The 22,007-nt window shown below is 44.3% G+C and overlaps 1 protein-coding gene across 1 annotated transcript in view; it reads right to left on the bottom strand.

Moving 5' to 3' along the window:
• The window catches only part of plxna2 (plexin A2), a 146,334-nt gene that overhangs the window by 32,330 nt on the left and 91,997 nt on the right, over positions 1-22,007 (bottom strand). Inside the window, exons 7-17 of the mRNA XM_076166804.1 lie at positions 20,500-20,653; positions 18,496-18,592; positions 16,718-16,832; positions 14,947-15,147; positions 14,225-14,321; positions 13,620-13,819; positions 7,995-8,146; positions 5,375-5,492; positions 3,856-3,992; positions 2,140-2,307; positions 824-917 (exon numbers count right to left, since the gene is read on the bottom strand). Coding sequence (XP_076022919.1) covers positions 824-917; positions 2,140-2,307; positions 3,856-3,992; positions 5,375-5,492; positions 7,995-8,146; positions 13,620-13,819; positions 14,225-14,321; positions 14,947-15,147; positions 16,718-16,832; positions 18,496-18,592; positions 20,500-20,653 — 1,533 coding nt within the window. The remainder of the gene's footprint in view (positions 1-823; positions 918-2,139; positions 2,308-3,855; positions 3,993-5,374; positions 5,493-7,994; positions 8,147-13,619; positions 13,820-14,224; positions 14,322-14,946; positions 15,148-16,717; positions 16,833-18,495; positions 18,593-20,499; positions 20,654-22,007) is intronic.

A 22,007-nucleotide genomic window follows, 5' to 3' on the forward strand; every position in this document is an offset into this window, starting at 1 on the left:
GCCGGCGTGTGTAAGAGGGTGTGTGCAATATGTGAGATTTGTAGAAAATATGTGCGTGATAAGCATGTGTGTTTTTCCAAGCTGTGAACTGTAGCCTGCAATCTGTGGGGCCTTCATAAAGATTACAAGTGTATGCATACATGATGTGTGTGTCACTTGTGCACTCAAACACACAAGATACACAGTGCACAACACATAGCGCAGCACTCTTCCCCTCGCTCTGTTCCTTTATCCTTCCCTATAGTCAATTAATCTGCCCTCTCCACCTTCACCCAGACCACTGAGAGGAAATCCTTTCCCCTTAATTAAACAAGGACCCCCAGGACAGGGGCTGAAATGCAATTTGTAATGATTTCCCGCAGCCCAGACTTTGATTATACAGGCACTCTTTATGCTGACCAAAGACTTCTGACCACAGTTAATCTTCCATTGAAACCCATTAGGCGACTCCTCAACCCCGATCATGCACACTTCTGACAACCCCACCTCACAGACACCCCCCACCACCATTACCACACACTTCTCTACACCTCTCCTCTAACTCTTCAGTCCTCAAGCGGCTTCTCTGACAGCAAAAACATCTCAAAAATATCAAGAGGGGGAAAAGAAAATATTTGTTTTCTAGAGAAACAAATTTACGACATGACCTTGATACTATTGGAATGACAAGATGTCACGAAGACATTTACATTGTCACCTCTTGTATATTTGTTGAATCAAACTTCACAGATTTAAAGTCCCACTTAGCGAACATTCCTCACATATTTGTTGCATTCTCTGGTGTGTGCATTGCTGTGGTGCGTGTCAGTTTTGTGTCTCTTACATTGACTGATTCTCGGCCAGCGTACTTGACGCGGATCCTCGGCTCCTGAACCACATCCAGATTGGTCCCAGTCACCATCAGGGGCGTGTGGCCACTTAAAGAGAAATGCAATTATCAGTATCATAGTAACTCTCCTGCTCTGTTGCGTCTAGAAGATAATGTTTGTGAGCTGTGTGAGCGCACGGACCCCTCCATTGCACTGAGAAGAGTCAGTTACCGTAGATGGACCTTGTGCTATCCGTGGACTGAATACATTATTCTAACAGTTATCATTGCGACAGGCTCAGACTGACCTCCCCCTGCTGAGTATCTGCTATTTATCTTTTATGCTTTTTTGATGCAAATTTTGGTCACATTGCAGGCTTTGTTCCATTCCTTTTTATAACTGACTATATGTGAGTCATCGCACCGTGCTAATGGAGAGAGTTGGACGAGTTAAGTGATATGTACCTTCTTTTTTCTTCTAGGATTCAGAAGAAAAAGGAAGTTACAAGAAAGAAGAAGAAAATTAAGTGAACACTGTGAGATCCTTCCCTCCCGATTGATCTCCTTTTCTTTAGTACTTCTTTGTGCAGCAATCCTGTACTCTGTCTCTAAGTCCAAGCCATCTGAGTCACACCATTCTTGCAATACATCGCCATTCGTCTCCATCCCTCTTCTCTTTTTAATTAGTAGTGTATGGCGTATGTGTATATATCTGCCGAAGACATTCCACAGATGGATCGGCGCCGCACTCAATAGAAGAATATCCGTCTCAACAGTGCTCATCCTGTCCAATCTGTGGGCTGTGGCAGTTCTATCAGATCCAGACTAATTGGAAGAGTACCAAACAGTAATTGAAAGTGCAGTATTGACCCATGCCTCCTTATTGCCAGTCGCCTGGCCAGGCTGGCTTGTCTGGGTGATGGAGGCACATTTAATGATGGGGTTCTGTTTGTTACATTGGTATGGAATTCTAGGGTTGGTATTCTGAATACTTACTTTGTCTAACATCAAACTTTTCTGAAACCTGATTTGTACCACAGCTCACCATACACTCATAGCATTTACTCCACGGTCTGTGTCTGACAGAGAAGATTTCAGATATGTGTTGTATTGAAGCCAAATATAACACAAGAGCTAACTGATCAAGAGTGCCTGTTTGACAATCAGCTGTGCTAGACATCAAGACAGACAGACATCTTGTGAGTTTAAAGGTTTAAGGCCTGAGAAGTTTTTTTTTACTCAAAATGAACTGTTCATATTTAAGTTTTTACCCATACATATTCAGATATTTGTTTGAAATGGTCTGTTTTCTGTCAGTGTCACATCCTTACCTGGCAATGCTCCATTCCGGTTCAATCTTCTGAACAGTGGGGTCTTCTATGTACTCAAAGTTCAGGCTTTCCCTAATTTGAGCGCGATCGACGCTAACGCTGATCTGAACCGGGCCGACCCCAGACACAGAGGGGGCAGAGTAGCACACTATCTCCGTCATGGTCCGACTAGAAGGAAAGCAGTACACACACACAAACACACACAAGCACGTTGAGGTATTGATTACAGATAAAGCTATGGATGAGTGCAAACATGAAAACTGTTTTCAAACAATATAAATTGCACGCACATTGCACTTTTTATTTATTAATTTTCCCAACTGAACATACCACAGCAAATTAAAGTTCCCGCTCGATAAATCATAAGCGTAAGAAAACAAGAAACTTAATTGCCCAGTGATGTTCCATTTTGAAAAGCACAAGCAGCAACAACAATGCAGCGTATTCTGCTTTTTGTAATACCTACTCTGCAATTATCTACAGGAGAACATTCAGAACAAATAAACCTGTCACTGTGTGGAGAAATTTATATTATAGTGAATTTATAGGTACACATTACATATACACAACGTACTTAAATTGAAGACCTTTTCAGACTTTTCAGCTCATTCTGATCCAGCCACAGGGGCACATTTGCATAAGACTGCACACACCACCACACAAGTGCACACACAATGACACCTGCACAGCAACTCTAACACTATCCTACCTACTTTACTACCTCTCCATGACTTCGTGCTCTACCTGGCCGCCCTCTGAATGTGTCCCAGTTCATTAGCAGTGCCCGTATTAGAACGTCCCCCCGTCCTCCTCTACCCTCAATGCCAGGAAACACAGCGGAGAAACACAAACCAGTAATTAGCCCCACATCTCATTAAAGCTGGCTTGACTCCTTAACCTTTTTGCATTGCAATCAGACTGCCACGACGGGGCTTAAAATAGATGCCCTAAAGAGTGAAAACTAAGGAGGGAATGTGGGGGAGGGATGGGTGGAGTGAGATGGAAGGAGACTGAGAGAGGAGCGTCAGAAAAAAGAAAAGTCACAGGGAGAAAGAACAGATGAATGAAAAGGAGACGGGGAGGAAAGTGGGTGAAAAAGTTCCACAGGAACACCGGGTTTTCTAGAGGCAATTATTACAGGATTTGATGCAGTAGGTCATCAAAACCTTATTAAGATTTACACAAGTTTCTGACAGAGGGAGAGAGAAGCTTTCCCCTGAGGGAGAGCTTTGCAGTAATATCAGGGCTGAAAAAAAGAGACCAGAAAGCCGAGAAATATAGCCGCTTATATAATGGGAATAATCCACATTATTTTGGGAACAGAGGCTTTTTTTACCCAAGTTGCTTGCAGCATGCTACATATCTAACACTTCTGACAATGATGTATGTAGAATCGCAATAAATACTGATTCAAAGGACTGTGATCATCTGTGCTATAGACATAAGGTGTGGCAGGCAGTGCAAAAAAAGGAAATGCAATATAAACTATACAAAAACATGAAAAGTGCAAAAAAGACAAAGATGTTGTTAATACATCCATATTATAATTTTATGTAGATTTGTGGATTTGTATTCGCTGCATTTTTTCCATGCACATTAAGATGTTGAAAATTTTCACCAAACCAACTAATGGGTGATTATGTTTGCAGTTATCTACCCGCTTGGGCTGCTATAAGCTGTTTTATGGCACAAACAGGAACAAGAGGAGGGTCTCACCCATAGAACTCGCACGTCTGGTTTCCAAACTGGACGTTGACACTGCTGCCCGCGCCAAGGTTTTCTCCCATTATGGTCACTTTGGTGCCCCCAGACTCTGGACCTCTGCTTGGGGACAGACCTGTGACTGTCGGTGTCTATATGACAGAGATGCGGAGAAAGAAAGAATTGAATGAGGGCACAAAGAGATGCGTATCTTTATCCCAAACCCAAAGCAAATTACTGTTATTCGCAGAAATGGAGCACACTGCTGGTGGGAGAAAAGAAGCTACAACCAGGAGCTCTGAGGCTCCCTGGGAGATTTGCCTCCTCTGTGTTGTATCTGAGTTACGGTTTTTAAAGACAGTCTGAAAATAACTAGTTTTTACAGTGGCAGGCATCAGGGACGCTGTCAGACAGACAGATGGAGAAATATCCAAACTGTCATACGGACACACAGACACACAAATAACGCAGACGGCTCTTACATACACACTGACACACAAACACACATGGATTCAGACAAGCACATGTGGACACAAAACAACACAACACAAACAACACTCCACATTTACACTGCCACGCTGCCAAGAGCTCTACTATTGCTGGCAGTAGGAAGATGGTCACACAGGGACTTTGTTTTGTTGATAAAGAAATTGAAGCACATTTTTTTATGCCGTGTGTGTGTGTGTGTGTGTGTGTATGTGTGTGGTTGAGGAGGTAGAAGAGAATTGTGTGTGGTAGCCAATTCTATTCTCCTTGAGGTTTCCTCCAAGGAATTCCACCCGCCTCCCCGAGCAGCAGCTGCGACTACGGTGAGAAGAGTAGCTGTCAACTCTGACTGACTTTGACGACACAGGCTAAAACAGGTACTCTAGAAACAACAGTAGTAATTACTGGCTGCTGTTAATTGTTAAGGGAGTGCTAATTGTGAAGGTGTGAGAGAGCGCAAATGGGAAAGTAGATTATCTGTTAGCTGCAGGCTGGGCACACAGTGAATGTCACCGACAGGGAAATGTGTGTATGGATGTGTGAAAAGGGGGGAGAAGATAATGTTTGTCTGCTGTTGTGCTGCCTTCCATTTTGGGTCGCTTCTACCCTTCTTATTCATGATGTCCAAAAGTCCAATCATACTTGATCTTTTGTTTTAATTTCTCACCAGAAGAGCTACTGCCTGAATTCAGCACCAAATATGAGCCTACATTAACAAAATCATGATCTGTGTTAATAACACAGATTAGCGTTAATGGCGACCCATCTATACCTTTGGTGTTGTAATTTCCGTAGTACCAAGCAAACATCATAGAAAGAGGCACTGTGGTTACCTAATTACAACGGTAGGCATGGCAACTCATGTTATTTGCCTGGGGAACACTAACAATTACATTAACTATCACTTAGTGACAAAAAAAAATTGATACCCTCCTAATACAAATTACCATTAATTTAACTCATTTTAGTTTGAGTCCCGTTAATGCAGCTTTATTGCCTGTTTCGTATGATGGAAACTACGGACACAGTGCAGATGCAGGCATCATACCACAAAGGAGAAGAGCTGCGCCGAGCGAGCTTTGAGTTCTGGTCTGCAGTCTCCGACACACAGCTGGACTGGACCGGGTCTGCTGTCTACAGGAGTCGCGTCCATTTCACACACGATCCTGCAAAGGCACAAAGCAAATATATATACATTTATGAAGGTACAGGTAAAGATAAAATAAGGGGACACATTTACAAAAGTTCAAGGTGACTGGAAGGAACTCAAAGTTGAGAAGTCCCTTATATGCTTGAGCAAAGTTGTGAGAAAGCAATCAAAACACTTCTCTACTTGATATTGATTTATTCTCAACTATAAATTTAATCTTCTTTTGTTGTGTCCCTCACTCTATTATGGGACACATGCAGACATCCACCAAGACTGTTGTAAATTTCCCACCAACAACCGGACCTCCAACGGTGATGCTGCCGCGCCAACTTGCCATGTCTAATGTAAATCACACAGCGGGATCAATACAGCTTTATCATACCATGTGATCAGGTGTCAACCAGCACTGCAGGTGACCAGATCAAATGACATAATAAAACGGGGACGTCTATTGATCGCGAATGCCAGGGAGTAATAAAGAACAAAAAGCAATCACGGTGTGGAAAAGAGACAGAATACGCGGTGTGGCAGGTGGCAGAGGGCGGGAGGAGTAGAAGAGATGAAAAAGGCTATATTGTTTCTCCACCACTGATCATCTGAATTACAACAAATGATTTGGGGAGCTTTCCTGAAAGACTATGACTAGGCTTAAGGAGAATTTACTCACTGACAGAATAGAAACTTCCTCCTCACACAGCCTAAGGGACTCATTGTCTCCTGCCTCTCTGTGAAGGCCTACTATGTATTTATGAAGCTATTTTTCAAATGCTATAGGATACATAATTCCATGTAATGAGGCCACTGCAAAAGATGTTGCATATTGGAGCTCAAAATACAACACAGGGCTCATCTTCAAAGCACTGATGGTTGGTTCATACACATAGAAGTAGCACCAAAAGAGAAACAAAAATAAACACGTCTTTGTCTGCGCCAGTCCTGAATATCATCAGACGCCTGTTGATTGAATTAAGACTTGAAACGAACAGAAACTGTCACATATGAATGCGCTCAGAATGTTTCTGTGTCTGTATCATCCCATAAGGCTCTGGATGAAATTCAAACATCATTATGAACACTCCAACTCCTTCCTATTTGGACGAGTTGGGGTCATGGGTTAGTTTTTTAATTTAACTCTGTCTACTTTTCCTATATGCCATAAAAATGAATTCACTAGCCGGTCCCCAATTGGATTAAAGTGCTGTCAGATCAGTTCGCTGCTGACAAATTGCCCCCTACAGCTAAGTGGCACCGAGTGAATTTCAATTACTGCCCAGTATGAAGTGAGGAGCCAGACACATACTATGTTATCACTAACTATCATGGGCTGTATTCCTAACCATGTGTTTTGTTAAGTAAAATAAGAAACCTGTTGTTGTGCCAGTGTGTGTGTGTGTGTGTGTGTGTGTGTGTGTGTGTGTGTGTGTGTGTGTGTGTGTGTGAGAGTGTGTGTGTGTGTGTGTGTGTGTGTGTGTGTGTAGAACATGTATCAGCGCCATAGTGTGTCAGAGTGAAAGTCAGCAAGTTACAGCAGTGGTGCAGTGCTCGGCTGTTCTCTTTCTGAGGGCAGAAGTAGGCCAAGGAAAGAATTAGGGTTAAAGGCTCCTCTGAGAGCCATGAGTGTGATAGCCTGTGTGTGTGTGTATCCATGAACGTGTATGTGTGTCGCCCCGACTGAATGTGCTGTACGTTTAAACCTCACTCTGCTCTCTTACTGCTGTCCTCTTTCGATTGACTCCAACCCACTGATCTTCCACACGGATCCAAAGAAATAAAAGAAGAAAGAAATATTCCCATAATAATGGTCTGCAGTACCAGTGGTCAGTTTCTTTTGAGTCTTTTTTGTTCTTCACTCAACTTTATAACTCATAACAATGATTCTCCATGATTGTTTATACGTTTGTTTGTCCTAGCATTACATGTGTACACACACTCTTGCATCACCCGGGGAGGTTGAACCAACATCCAGGTTTCTGACTCTGCACGTCTATGGGTCCAGCCACAGGGAGATGAAGTTATGAAGCATGAGCCACATTTCATTAGTTCAGGGTGAATGGGACAGGGTTTAACATGATGTATGCTCAGCATGGGACAATTAGAGAGGTAAACACAAGTAAACACACACAGCTGTTGTGGGATTGTTGATCACTAAAGCTACAGCTAGAGAATAGTGGCATGTGTGCTGCAGGGGGAGAGCAACAATGTCTGGGCCAGACTTCTTGGACGTGCTCCAGCCTTCATTAAGACAGTGATTGTGGGGAGAGAACATTTTTGTCAGACTGCACATGCACGGATGGCATTTGGTTGCCACTGCATCGGCCGTGTATGTAATGTAATTGCTGTAGCACTGCTATGTACAATGAGTGAAAACAGGCACTGACTCTTTAAGGTCCCCCTCCTGAAAATCAGACTATTTTCTGTTATGGCCAAATAGTCAGTCAATATCCCCATATTTCAAATGTGTGTGCGTAACCAGATGTGTTACATGTTGATGTCAGTTTGAGAACCTAAAGTGACTTACTGTTCAGCTATGATGTAGCCATCCTCTATAGGGGTGCACGACACTCCAGCCACCTCCACGTTGCCCACCATATCTGAGAAAGCCAGACCCAGGTTTGTACCGTGGATGGTCACACGGGTGCCTCCCTCTGGGGGTCCGGCAACTGGGGTCACCTGCGGTGCAAAACAAGCAATGGTCAGGCACAAATACGCTGGGAAACAAATCGGCACCCATGGATGCTAAATGCTATGTTACTATGCTTTTTTCATCCAGGTATTTCAAAAAGCAATCCTCACCACCACATCCACAAAATGTCCCAACATGCCTTGAGTCACTGTGCATGATCCAACAGTACCCACATCTAGTGAAGTACATTGTAACCAGTCCGCAGATGACATCACATTTGCACAACACACTGCCAGCCATATGTATCTCATACAAAACTCATACATCTCCGTCCTACATTGGCTTTACAACTACATTACATTCAATTCAACACTTTTGGACCTTCTGGATCGGTGCCTGCTAAAATGTACTGATGTAACCACGGAGGATAAATCTAACAAGGGGCCATATTGGCGCATAGTGCAGGCCACCTACTCACAAAATACAATATGGCTGCCCAGCATGACCTTGGCACTGGGTGGCACACTGCCTTCTGTGCTGCAGAGCCCTGTTGAGGCTCCGACCTGGCCATAATCCAGCCCTTTAAAGACGAAAGGAGAGGAGGAGGAGGGGGAGGATGAACAAGACACAGACGGAAAGACAGAGAGTGATAGTGAGGAAGGAGAGCATGGCGCGGCAGAAAGGAGAAGCAGCAGATACGATTAACTGGACGGGGAAGTAAAAGGGGATGGCGGAGGCTCAGAAAGGGGGAGAGCAGTGGGGAGGAGACGACTGTCGCTTTGCTGCGTGGAGCCATTGGCACTATGTAAACAATCAATATGCTATTACTGGCCACGCAAGCAGAGGAGGGAAAAAAAACAACAAACAGTTGCGCCCGCTTACTGAGCCGTAAACCACCACGTGACTGTAACCCTTTGAGAGGCACTGGGTTGGTTCCCGTGCCTACTCCAACACCGAATTGGGCATTGTGGATTCCCTGTGGGTTGTCGGCATTGTAATCTAGATTCAGTGGACATTAATTGCTCTGGATGTAGAGTAAGTGTGTCACTGCACTGCCTACGGGTCTGAATACATGAATCTTTTAGCACTGCTTGGGCATGCTAGGCATAGAGGGGGGGGGCATAATGGCTAAATATATCCATGTCAGGCAATGGCACTAGCTATTCAAGTAGACTTAGTGATGGTTACATAAGAAATGCAAGGGCCTGGGAGAGACCAAGAAAGTGAAAAGGGGAAAGAGGGAATAGCGGGATATACAGTATGAATGAGAAAAAAACTGAGTGGAAAAATAAACGGAAGGGAGAGTAAACGTGAAAAGGAAGAGAGCAGGGGAAAATGGGATGAGCGGCAGAGGGAGTGAGAATGCCACTCTGCTTAGTCTTATCAGCCATGATGGATGACAGGTGAGGCAGCGATGGTGACAGGACGGATGCCGGATCACAGATGGGGCCGGCTAAAAGCTTGTGAGACTTTCTCCTCCTGGCCTCCTGGCAAAAATGGAACCCTGCCATGTTGAACCCAAGCAAAGGAAGATGAGTCTAATCCATGCAAGGAATCCATTTGACTGAGCCGCCCCACTGGCATTTAGAGCGCCGATTCATCAGCGGATGATAGAAAAAAAGGGACTTCAAAGGCCCACGCCACTGATGTCTCTGGGCGGGAGAGAGAGAGGCATGAGAGACGTGTTGCTCTTTGTGTCTGTATTTCTCTCAAACAAAGGGACTAAGTGTGTAAGGAACCTCCTTTTAATGTGTGATCACATCGTTTATTTGACCCCTATGACCCCTTTGCAAATCAGGGGGAAACTGTTTCTTGTCTATTCAGTCAGGAGCTGGTCTTACATTCTTCTGTCTTATTGTTTCTGATATTTCACCTCATCATCTACTTTGCGTACTTCCCCCCTCTTTTGTTTTCTTGTCTTTCATCATTTCGTCTCCCTCAGGCTATGTAATACATCTTCCTCTCTAAACACCAGCATGTGTATTTGTCCTATCATGCAACTTCAGACTTTGAGGGGGAATCTGAAGAGGAAGAGACAATCTGCATGCACACTCCACTGCCCTTCCCACCACCCCATTACCACCCAGTGCTGGTGCGCTGTGCTCTCTGTGTAATCCTTTTAGGAACAGCGCCGCTGTCTGTCTTGCATTGTCAGACTGTCAATAGATGGTAATTCCCGGCAAACAACCAGTCATCTAATGTGGATCTGCTTTCTCTCCTTTCAGCAGTATCTCTGGCTTTGGAAACCAGAGCATCAGCTACTTCCCACCTCCACCTCCACCTCCACCTCCACACCACAAGACCGAACACAGTTGAGATTATAAGAAACTTACAGAAAATCAGAAATAGAGAGTGGCTCTCAGTGGGAGAATCAGACAACAAAGAGAGACGAGGAAACAGCTGACAGCCTGGGGATACATGCCAGTATGGTGTTGACTTATTTAACTGAAGTAATGCTTGTGCTGATGCAGCCATTGCTAGACTCACAGTGAAGAGCAGTACAGTGCCCAGGATCCCTTCAGGCTATGAAACCGGCTGACCATCCACACAGACATACGGAGACGCGACAGCAAAGGTAGTAATGGTCAATCAGCCATTTTGCAGTTAAGATATACAATATCAGCTGCACAATTCAGTTTTTATTAATCACCTTTGACATGCACAATGGATGCAATCGGAAGGTCTGAAGAGTTTTTTCGGGAATTACAGTTCCATAAAGTACAGCAGAAGTATTTTCCACTGCTGGATATGTTGCTTTTGAAATTTAATAGTCCAAGATGCAATTTAAGAGCTTGCAGCTAATCTCTCTGTCTTTGGTCTGCGCTCAGACTAATTCAAGCATGTCATATTTAATTGTGAGCAGCATTTAATAGGCTTGATAAAACCCCACTGATCAGTTGTTCCCCGAATGGACTACATCCTAAATTCTTTATGGGGTCTTAAACGTCTCATAGCCAGCCAAGGGATAAAAGTCAGGATGAAAAGAATTTTTGGCATATAAAAAGGAAGGACGAGAACCAAAATATGAAAAGATTCAGACCCACGGCATTGCCAATGAGTGGATTTTCCTCCGCACATGTGCTTTGATTTGTCTGTTTTTCTGCTTGAGAACTCCCTTGATTAGTCATCATTTTGCTCTTCCCTTGGTTGTTCATAAATCAGAGGTAGCAGACATGCAGTCAGGGCGTTGAGTTTTACAGTGGCGAGGAGAGTTCAGCAGCACTATGATATTGATTGACAGGCTCATCAACCAAATAGCAACAATATGAAGGAGAAGAAGTTTATGTTCACTGTCACCGGGGGCCTGAGATAACTCTATAAGTCTATAAAAGAGGCTGTAGCCAAAGCCTTTTTAAGAAGATTTTTCCAACTCCCAGCTTTGTTTGATGTGGTTCCCTCTGCTGTTAGGAACGACTTACATCTCTTCAATATTAATGGCCCATAGTGGGAGGCACCGTGGCACTTAATACGAAGAAACATTAATTATTCAAAAGGACTATCTCGTGGTAGGCATATCTACTAATGTGCTAGTATGTATACAAATCAGCTCATGACGGGGGCTTTGGTGCATACAATCAAAACCAAATTTATTAATAAATTCTGCCCACAAGGGGGGCGTCTGCTTTTCAAAGCAATCACTGGAAGATGTAGGGGGTAGGGCACGGCGCAGATGATCATCGACCTCAATGGCAATGAGGAGCAGGAATATTGTTGTAAGTGAGACGTGATTGTGTGAATTTAAGGTCTTGATTAAAGCAGAGTTGGTTTTTGCAAAATACAGATGTAACTAGTTGGATTCTGGCACCCCACAGACCTACTTTCCCTCCCTTTCATGGTTCAGTTCTCCGCTGTGTCCTTTATTCTCTCTGCTGCCTAAATTCACCCCGCTCAACATTTGCATAATCTCCTAGTCTCATTCAAAAAATCTATGACAAATATAATATCATTTATTCTACGATAACATAACATAACATAACATAACATAACATAACATAACGTAACATAAAGTGACATAAAATGCAGTAACATCACATTAATAATAACTTACGCCTCACAGTATTTCACGGTTGGAACTGACAAGCTGCAAGCGTAATGGAGTTACACAAGAGCATAACTTAATTTAACAAGAACACTCAGAGATAGGAATACACAGAGGAAGAGGAAGAGCGCGGGTAAGAAGATAGAGAGACAGTCGACAGACAGACAGATAGGGAGAAGGATGGCGAGGCGGAATCACGAGGAAGAGGTTGCCTTTATCTTCATCCCCGCCACTCATTTCCTAGCTTATCTGGTTTCAGTATAGCAAATCAATTAACCAAGTCTTTAACTTCACTTTTTAATTGGCTGGAGTTAAATGTGAGTATGCGGCGTTGGAACGAGAAGCCAAATGAATCAGTGTGGAGGTAGAGGGGGTCTAGCAGGTTAACCACAATGCACTGGTGCGTTACCAAGCCTAATTAAATAGTATGTCCTGGCCTGACTCCCCTGTGACAGCAAATCCAACAGCCTGGATGAAAATATTGCCTAAGCAAGCAAGGGCCCGCTTATGGGAAACAAATAAACACATCCGGGTCAAGACCCCTGTGCCTCCGTGGTGGAGAAGAAACAGCCATTGGGCAAGTCATTGTAATGGAGGGTTCAGACAATGATAATGAAAAACTTGAACTTACACACAAAATCCATTTTGTGCCTCTTCTATATCTGTGAATACACACAATTGGCTGGCCGCTAACTTGACTGTGGAGTGATGCTTATTCAATGTGACTTTTTCCTTTTTTTTAAATATAACTCACTTTTAAAAAATCTATTGGTGCAAAAGTTAGTTTCAAAAGGGAGGAATAACCTTGTGAGGAGACAAAACACATTAAAATCTATGGGCAGGCATGTGTGCATTTGTACTCAGACACAAAGAGAAGGCAGATGTCAAAGAGACACATCTAGGCACACGATACTTGTGTGCCTGGATGTGTGTGTGAAAGCCCACACCCTCACATAAGTCCTGAAGGTGAGCAAAATCCTTACATGAAAGAGTAAACACACACATCAAACATATGTGTGCACACATAATCATATTCACACACAACCAGAGATGTAAGGAGAGAGAGAGAGGGAGGGAGAGAGAGAGCATCTACCGATCTGCAGGCATTAGGTGGGGCCAGCACCCTAGGGAGCAGGGTAGCATCGGCTGGTTCTCATACCATGCCTCTCAAAGCAAATCCCCTATTCAATGTGGAGGGGAAACAATGAATTCCAAAGACCCCTGCAGTTAAACACCAAATATATGTACAATACGTACTGTGTTTTGGAGCATGTTGCAACTGAACATAATCTGGCATTGCTGGGCTTTGGCTCAGAAGTGAAAGTAAAGTCTCCCTGAACCCAGCAGGGAGTCTCACAAACCTCTAACATTCTGTGAAGAACGTGGCTAAGATGCCAGAATGTGGTAACTGATTATTACACATCGATTCGAGCTCGATGTGAGTGGGATGGCCAGAAGGACACAGAGGATATCATACTGACCTCGGTGATGCGTGGGTTGGTGCACTTGACATTCTTGCTGGACAGATCCAGCCAGCGGGTGGTGTAAGGGTTGATGGGAGGGCAGTGGTGGCGCAGTGTGCACCTTCCCTCTCCACTGCACCAGCCACACTGGAACTTCCTCTGTGCCTTCAGACACATACCACAGCTGTCCCGCTGGGCCGCACACTTGTAAAGGTGCACTGTGAGGTACGGAGAGCAGTGGGAATACATAATAAATCAACCAAGTATCCAGAGTTTTTCCTCTTTTAGGCAAACAGACAGCAGGTGTGCTAGAAGGGAAATATTGCCACAAGCTATCTCTCTGTCTACCTCAAACAAAACGCTTTAAGATACTCCTCAGATTTTCAAATCTGAAATTTATATATACACACTACACACACTGTTTTGAACTCTACCAAGAGATAGATAGAGCGTGAGAGAGAGGAAGAGAGACAGAGAGAGATAGAGAGAGAGAGAGAGAGAGAGAGGGAGAGAAGGAGAGAAAGGGAGAGAGAGAGAGAGGGGGAAGGAATGATTTAGAACATTAGACTTTCCCATTTTTATCCCGTTTGCCAGTACATGTTGACAGTAGCGTCTGTTCTTACCTTGAATATTCTCCGGGTTATCAATAATGAAGTTGCCGTTCCATACCACTGAGAAATCAACTGGCAGCTCACTGATTTTCATACCCTCGTACAGATACTGGAGCCCAAGGATGTGGAAACAGGGAGAGAGAGAGAGAGACAGAGAGAGAGAGAGATGGGAAAAGAGACAAAATAAGAACAAGATTTCGCTGCAAGGTTTGGGAATTTGAATCCGGTGAGCCCCTGCTCCCACCCCTTTCCTGTGTTACCCCAAAGTTACATCATCTCTTCATCAGAGAGCTCGGAAAGTGAGAGGCCATGAGCTTCCCCTCTCTCTGACCGTTAGAGATGTGCTCAGCTACCTCCTATGCCCTCAATTGGGGGCTTTCGTTGTGCGAAATGTGTGTATGGGCGACGGAGAACGAGCGAAGCGGAGAGGGTAAGACAGAAGGTAAAATGTGAATACGTGTAGATCCGCAGGGAATATAGGCAGAAAGCCAGTGTGTGCTTCGCTAGAGGGCAGAACCTTGCTGCAGTATTCTTGTGTGTGTAATTACCAAGACTGCATCTACTGCGTCTCCACTGACTTAATGACACACATACTGCAGATATACAAACACACACAAAAATCCCCAAGTAAGGGGCGTGTGGCACTAGTTTTGTCTACATAGAAGGAAGATACACACACAAATGGGCAGAAATTACACATCACCATTCACACAATCCAGCACCACCCAACTTACAGAGCTGTTCTGGCACTGCACGCTGGAGCTGTTGAAGCGGAGGGCAGTGACTCTGTGGCTGACCCCTTGGATGTGGAGGACGCACTCGTAGCCTCGTTGGCCGGACTGGGGCTGGGGGAGGTTCTTGGCTTTCAGCGTGATGGGTTTCACCTCCCCCGCTGGGATCAGAATCTCCCCAGAGCGCACCAGCTGGGGACAGTCCTGGAGGAAACAAACACAGGCCAAGGGGCACAAGTTAGTGGCAATAAAACAAAGGAGAAAGGCTGCACTGACTCACTACTCATTTTGATAAAGCATACACAGTATATTTTCAGATGTATTGATGTATTATATTCATCTTATTTGTGGTATAGGGGTGGTGATCACAATTTTACATAATATCTCTCTATCACGGTCTGGAAATAATAGGCATATGACTCAAAAGTGAAATTTCAACTGCTAAAACTAACTGCTCAAAAGTCCAACTGCCATAAAAAAATTCCTCCTTCATTTTAGTTAGTAATTAGTAACGGAAAATTGAGCATCGGGTGAAATTTAACCCAAGAGAGCAGAAAGTACATGACAGAAATTTTAAAAAGGAGGCAGACATAGATGTGACCTATACTGATTCACCTTAAACCAAGCCATCCAGGAAAAAAAATACTTTTACTTCTATACATCATTATTTAAGATGTATGAGCCAAATTAGTTCTTTATACTAAACCTCAGCCACATACTGTTGTGTCTCTATCTGCACCTGAAAGTAATCAGTCCTTTCCTGGCCCGCAGCCTAACCTTCCATCAAATGGTTACTGAAATTCATTTAGCTGTTTTTAAAAATGTCTGTTAATTAACAGACAGCCAAACAAATAAAAAGGCTCTAAAAGCATTACCTCATTGGTGGAGGTTAATAACTGTATTCTTAAAGGTTTGATCCTCAGAACAAGCACCGATCTTGACTGATGAATAGAAAGTTGAGTACAGATAATTCACCTTAAGATGTAACTTAAATGTGACTTATATGTTTGGAAAGTGTAGTTTAGATATTGGATCAGTGAATAACGCTGCCCCATCAAGTGACAAATGGTGGAACACGTCTATTGGCAAAGTGTTAGGAGACTTCCAGTGATTAAATAAGTGCTAAAAGGTTTACAAGGGTAAAGCTGCTGTTTTTTATAGGCCATTACTGTTCGTGAAAGCAACATTTTCACCACACACAAAAAAATAGTAAAAATCCTTCAGATTAACTACTAAAACAAACAGCTGTGTCTCTTCATAAAACATACAAGCTTTGGTTTTGGTGGCCTCTCGCCATGGGAGCTTTCAGAAATGTACACACATACATACACACAAACACACATCAAGCCAGGTATGGATGAACAGAAACAAAGATGCAAACTAACGTATGCACAGAAGGAAAAATCAAAGGCCTAAACATCATGTGCATGTCTAATGTATGAACATGATTGATTTGGTGATAATGATCCTGTGTCATTGCTAAGACAAGCTAAGCTCAATAACTGTACACATAATAGATTGTCAATTGCGGCTACATAGAACAAGAGCACTGAATGAGAAATGCCAATACGGAGAACAAGGAGTCTTTAGACGGCTGTCTTTCAGAACACATGCCCCCAAGGCTGACACCGAGCTGGAAAAGAGAGCTGCGTGCAGGCAGGAGCAAAAGAGAGAGAGTGTGTGTAGGAGAGTAAAAATGGAAAATTCTGCTATCAAGCTGGATTGTGCACAAATGAAGTGTACGTGTGTGTACGTGTGTGTTTGTGACACTTACATCAGAGGCGTTGACTCGTCCCTCCTGGAAGGAGCAGCTGGAGGGGTCGTGGGTACACAAGTTGCGGTACTTGCACCAGTGGCAACGGAAGGCACTGTTCACGCATGACAGACACCTGCGTGGACACACACACACACACACACACACACATACACACACGTTAAGTAAGAGTCTGGGGGAAAAAAAACCTGCAGTCAAGGAGGGGCAGGGGGACTTTGCCAAAGAGAGGGAAGTGGCACAGAGGAAATGAGTTCAGATCCCAAGTGGGCACCTGCTGTTGTTGTGCCCTTGTGGTTGGCACAGTACCTAATATCTAAAAGCTACTGGACAGGGTTGGACTTGCATATATTTTACCCTGCCGTATATTGTCGCTGTGTGTCACATATGAACGGGAGAGTGCATATTAGCCCTCATAACCAGAATCAGATGGAGCAAAAGAGAGAGCAAGGGATGGAGTGTAGGAACGTTGAGTAATGAGGACGAATAAGACATTGGCACAGCTTGATCCAGCAATTACCATTAGCCCTGTATTGTTGGAGTGTTGCTGTAATTACCAGCTGTTAGGTGTGTACATTCGTGTGGGAGTGCTTTTTTTGTGCATGTAAATGTGTGTGTGTGTGTGTGTGCGTGTGTTAGTGTGTACGTGTCACCGCGGGGGTACATGCACTGCTTCACTTATATCCGCAATGTGCCATGCAGCTATACTGGTCATGCCGATGATTGGAGGGAGTGGTAAGTAAATGGAAAGGCGGAGGGATGTGAATAGTTGAGAGGAGTCAGGTGAGGGCTACAAGATATGAAGCTTGCTATGTGTTACCAAAGCAAAGACATACTGCACTGGTGAGTTGTTAAGAGACTGCAATCCAGCTTTACTTGGGTCTATCTCCTTCTTTCTTCCTCAAGAAAACAGGTTGACTTATTCATACTTGCTTATTATGAAATATTAATCAGTGCAAAAGCATGGGAGGGATCTTTGGCAGGCACACTAATTCAGAAGAATAGGGCTGATGCACCTCTAGGCAAACAGAGGGAGTGTGTGAGGAAGAGTGTATGTCCTTTTCCCGAGAGCACGTATCTTTGTTTTTTCTGTGTGCATGCGTGCGTGTCTATGTGGGCATACATGTTTGTCATCTGCGGGTGAACTGATGTGGAGGCTGGTAATTGCTTTCTGCACTGCTCAGACAGGGTTTGGCCGACAGCAGCAGACAACTATATGCAGCTATAGGCCAACGTGTGCATGGAGGGAAAATGGTATTGCCAAGGGAGGAATGAGGCACATTTCACCATTCCTCCACCCCTGTAGGCATATCTGTTGTCGTATCCCAAATGTCCTCCTCTCATCTAGTAACAAAGGGCCTTTGGATCTTGCCCGGATAAAATCTGCTATGGGGGAATATAGCGAGGGATCACAAAAGGCCTCCAGACAGTGAAATCACCAATCCAGGGGTGCAATTGAACACTCAATAAGTGTGAGACTCGGCATGAAATCCCTCCGGAGGACCTGTTAGGCAGTGTTGCGTAGCGTGTTTGAGAAGACGACTTCATTAGGGCGATGGCACAAAGTTCATGCTGTGGCGTGCAGGGAGCAGTGGGCGATCAGATCATTTTAGGGGAACATGGGCCAGCTGAGGTTAAGGACAAATAGTAAGTCACTCCCAGAGCAATGATTCAGTGGTTTTGGGCACAGAGGACGAAGCGTTGTTGTTGTTTTAAATGAAAAGTGCGTGAATGACTGCAAAAAGAGAATGAGCGAGAGAGAGAGAAAGAGAGATACTCACAGTTGGTGGACGCTGCAGTTGTAAAACTTGACCTCGGTGCTGATGAGCATTTGACCGGTCTCCTTAGAATTGAGCCTCAGCTCAACACCGGACCAGTCTGAAAGAGACACAAGACAGAAGATGAATAGTTCAGAAGATGTTAAACAGTGCCGTGTTTAATAATCACATTACTTGTGATGTATGGTATGCACTTGAAGTGTATGGTATCCCTGACAACTGTATATGCCAAAATGTTGTGTCATATACAACAGTTATATCATTTTTTTTTTCATTTGTGCAGGCTGTTCTCTATCAAGCATTTCATCCCTGTCTGTGAGAATACACTCCATAAATTCGTGTTTGCCGTGTGTGTTTATATATGCGTATGAGCAGAGCAGGCTGAATTTCAGATGACATTCAGTGTGTAGGAGGCTTAAATGACCCTCTGTGCCCTGTTCTTTCAGCGGCACCTGTTGGGAATCAGGCTGTGCTTCACACGCGCCTGTTTACCAGGCAGGGTAGGCTCAGAGCTGACTTCTATGGCAGCATATCAGACTCATGGGATCTGCCAAACACAATGGTGCGGAGTTCCTGTCCACACAAATGTCCCCCTCTTGGATTCTATATTTCCTTGCAGAGGAAGGTACTAGTCCGTTTTCATCCACACTCAAAAAGACAATTTTCCCTTTTTTTTCCTTCTGGAGTTTATTTCATATCGCTTCTGTATCTCCCTTTCTCCACTCCCACCTCCTCTCCTCTGCATGGCTTGCGGGGACGAGCGAGGGGTAAAAAATTGAGGGGCCGACAGCGGGTAGAGACATTGAGAAAAGAGAGAGGAATGAGGGAAACTGTCAAAATGCAGGAGAGAAAGTGATAGAATGGTCGGGAGGCTGTGTGATAGATGGAAGGAGTGAAATGGCTTATAGGCGGAATTAGCTAACATTAACCTGGGGGAGAACATTCATATTAGTTCCTGATGCACCTCGCCCCCCTGAGAGCTCCGGGTAAACAAGCCTGTCATTTACCCATAGGGAGGAGGACACCTGAGCCCCCCTAAACACACACTGATTTCCACACGGAGGGCATAATCTATTATTCAGGGTGTTTGAGTTTGTCAACGTGTAGCCATCTTGGCTAGCTAACAATATGTAAGGCAGTGGCTCAGTTGGTAGAGCTTCCGCTTGGAAACCGGAGGGGTTGCTGGTTCGAGCCCCTGCCGAGGTGCCAGGGGCACCAAACTCTCAATTGCCCCCCCCTCTGTGAAGGGTGGTAATGTAATGTAAGTCACTCTGGATAAAAGTGTCTACCAAATGCTCGTAATGTATTTATTGTCAAACAGGTGTTAGAAACCATAATGACATATATGTTAGCAAATAAATGGATGCCAGAGCCAATATCTACAAATGTCAGGGGGGTGATTCTCATGTCTTTATTCCCAGAGCAAAAAGTTGGCTGCAGTAGTGGTTGAATATGTCCTTTGCATCATCAACCTACAAAATATCATTATGCGTTTGTTGACAAAGCAGCAGACAAGCTCGACGAATCTCTGTTATGCTGTTACACTAATGCACCAACAATTTTCCTGCCATCCCCGTTAGACCCTCGCTCATTAGCCGAATGCAAAGGTGGTAATGTGGAGGACTGCAGCTCAGACACAAGCTGAGGGACCTCAATCTGATCCCCCATCAGTGCTAATGGGCCTCGGTTACGTGTGTAGCACACTCTGCATCCAGACCACTGATCCTCTGTCAGTGGGAGGTTGTTATGTAGACGCTGCCTGTGTGCGGGAGAAGTGTTAAAATCAATAAGGAGTGCATGCGTGTGCGTAGATGAAAACATCACAGCACAGCTCGGTAGAGAATAAATAGCCTGTGTGAGGACGCTGTGGTATGGTGTGGTGTTTCAGTCCAACTATCCTCTTTGATCACTGTGATCAGCCATTGTACACCGCAAAGAAAAAAGAAGCAATTTGATTTGTTTTCGTGCGGTGAATGCGGCTTGTGAGTGAGTCTTTGTTGTATCTACCTTGGTCAGTGGGGATGAGGGGGACGTCTTTTGCAGCAGGGGACACGCAGAGTATCTGGTTGCCGTTGACCTGGCCCTCCACCTCTGTCAGGTTGCCAAAGGAACAAGTGATGCCCGCGGAGAGGTCCGGAACATCGCTCACCTTCACCAGCAGCTGCACACACGGTGGAGCGCATGACAAAGATGTGATGAAGGTTGTGATACACAAATATTTTGGTCATAAATCAAGATGGTTACAGAGGCCGTACTGTATATCAGATTTTCTTTCACACGTTCACCCTGATCTGTTTTACAGGATTTGATGTAAGTGTGTGTGGACAATATCATTCCAGTACTCTAAAGAGACATGTGAAATAAAATTGTGGCTATGGCCACTTGATGAATCGTATCTGTTTTTGTGTCACACAGATAAGATACATGCAAGCCAAACACCATACACACACAAACACACACACACACACACACACAAAGACATACATTTAAAACATACCACACACATATAGACCCAAAGACACACACACACTCCGAAGGCGTTTGAAGTCGCTCTCTTGAGAGCGACGACTCTAACTGAGGCTGGAGCATTCAGCTGCCTATAAATAAATGTATTCTGCGTGCAGGGTGTGTGATCTGGCTCTCCAGCCAAGAGAGGCAGCCTGGATAATTATCGCCATGGCATTTCACAGCCTTGTTCTATTAGCTGTTATTTTTGGGACATACCGTTTGAAGTTTCCCTTTGTTTTATCTGCCTCTCACTAAACACCGCGGGGCTACTGGGACAGGGGAGGCAGCTGAGCAGCTTAACTGCAGGCCTTTCAAGAGACGCTGACTTCCTCTGCAGCTGACTACACTGCCTCCATCGTTAGCTGGCGTGCTCCGGTGCCCATTGAGAGGACGGGTGATTTTTTTATATACCTTTTTTACTTTCCTTCCTTTTTTTCCCCCGCTGAGGACCTGCCTTCCTCTCCCTGTGTTTTTACTTTCACTGTGTTTGTGTTGCTTTACTCTGAGGTATGTCAGAGAGATCCTTGATTACAGCAATCACCGCAATCAATGTCTTTTGTTCAATGCAGAAATCCCTGTGTAACCTCTCACATTAATTAGCTCTCCTCGTTCTGCCAAGACACACATACACAGATAAACACTCAAAATTTCACTCAAACACACACACACACACACACAGCGAGTGAAAGGAAATGTTAAACCTTTGCTCTTTCTGTTCTTCTCTGCTTACTGATGATGTGGTGGGTGTTTTTCAAACTTGGCAGCGATGGCCAATTAATTGGTGGCAGAGTTTTAACAAAGGTAATGCAATTTGTTTCCATCCCTTCGTGACCTGATGAATAGCCTTTGTTGTCATGGAGATAGCCGCCCTCCACAGTGGAATCTGTGATGAGTGTGGATTTGTGTGTTTGTTGGTAAAGGTGGTGAAATGACCTTGTTGCCGCCTTGGACTCCAGCATCAAAACAAACATGAGCAGAAAAAAAACATGGTTAGCAGCTTTCTTCTA

This window comes from Genypterus blacodes, unplaced genomic scaffold (assembly GCF_046128005.1).
Source record: "Genypterus blacodes isolate CSIRO-AG114 ecotype Tasmania unplaced genomic scaffold, CSIRO-AGI_Gbla_v1 ptg000156l_1, whole genome shotgun sequence".
NCBI classification, from domain to species: domain Eukaryota; kingdom Metazoa; phylum Chordata; class Actinopteri; order Ophidiiformes; family Ophidiidae; genus Genypterus; species Genypterus blacodes.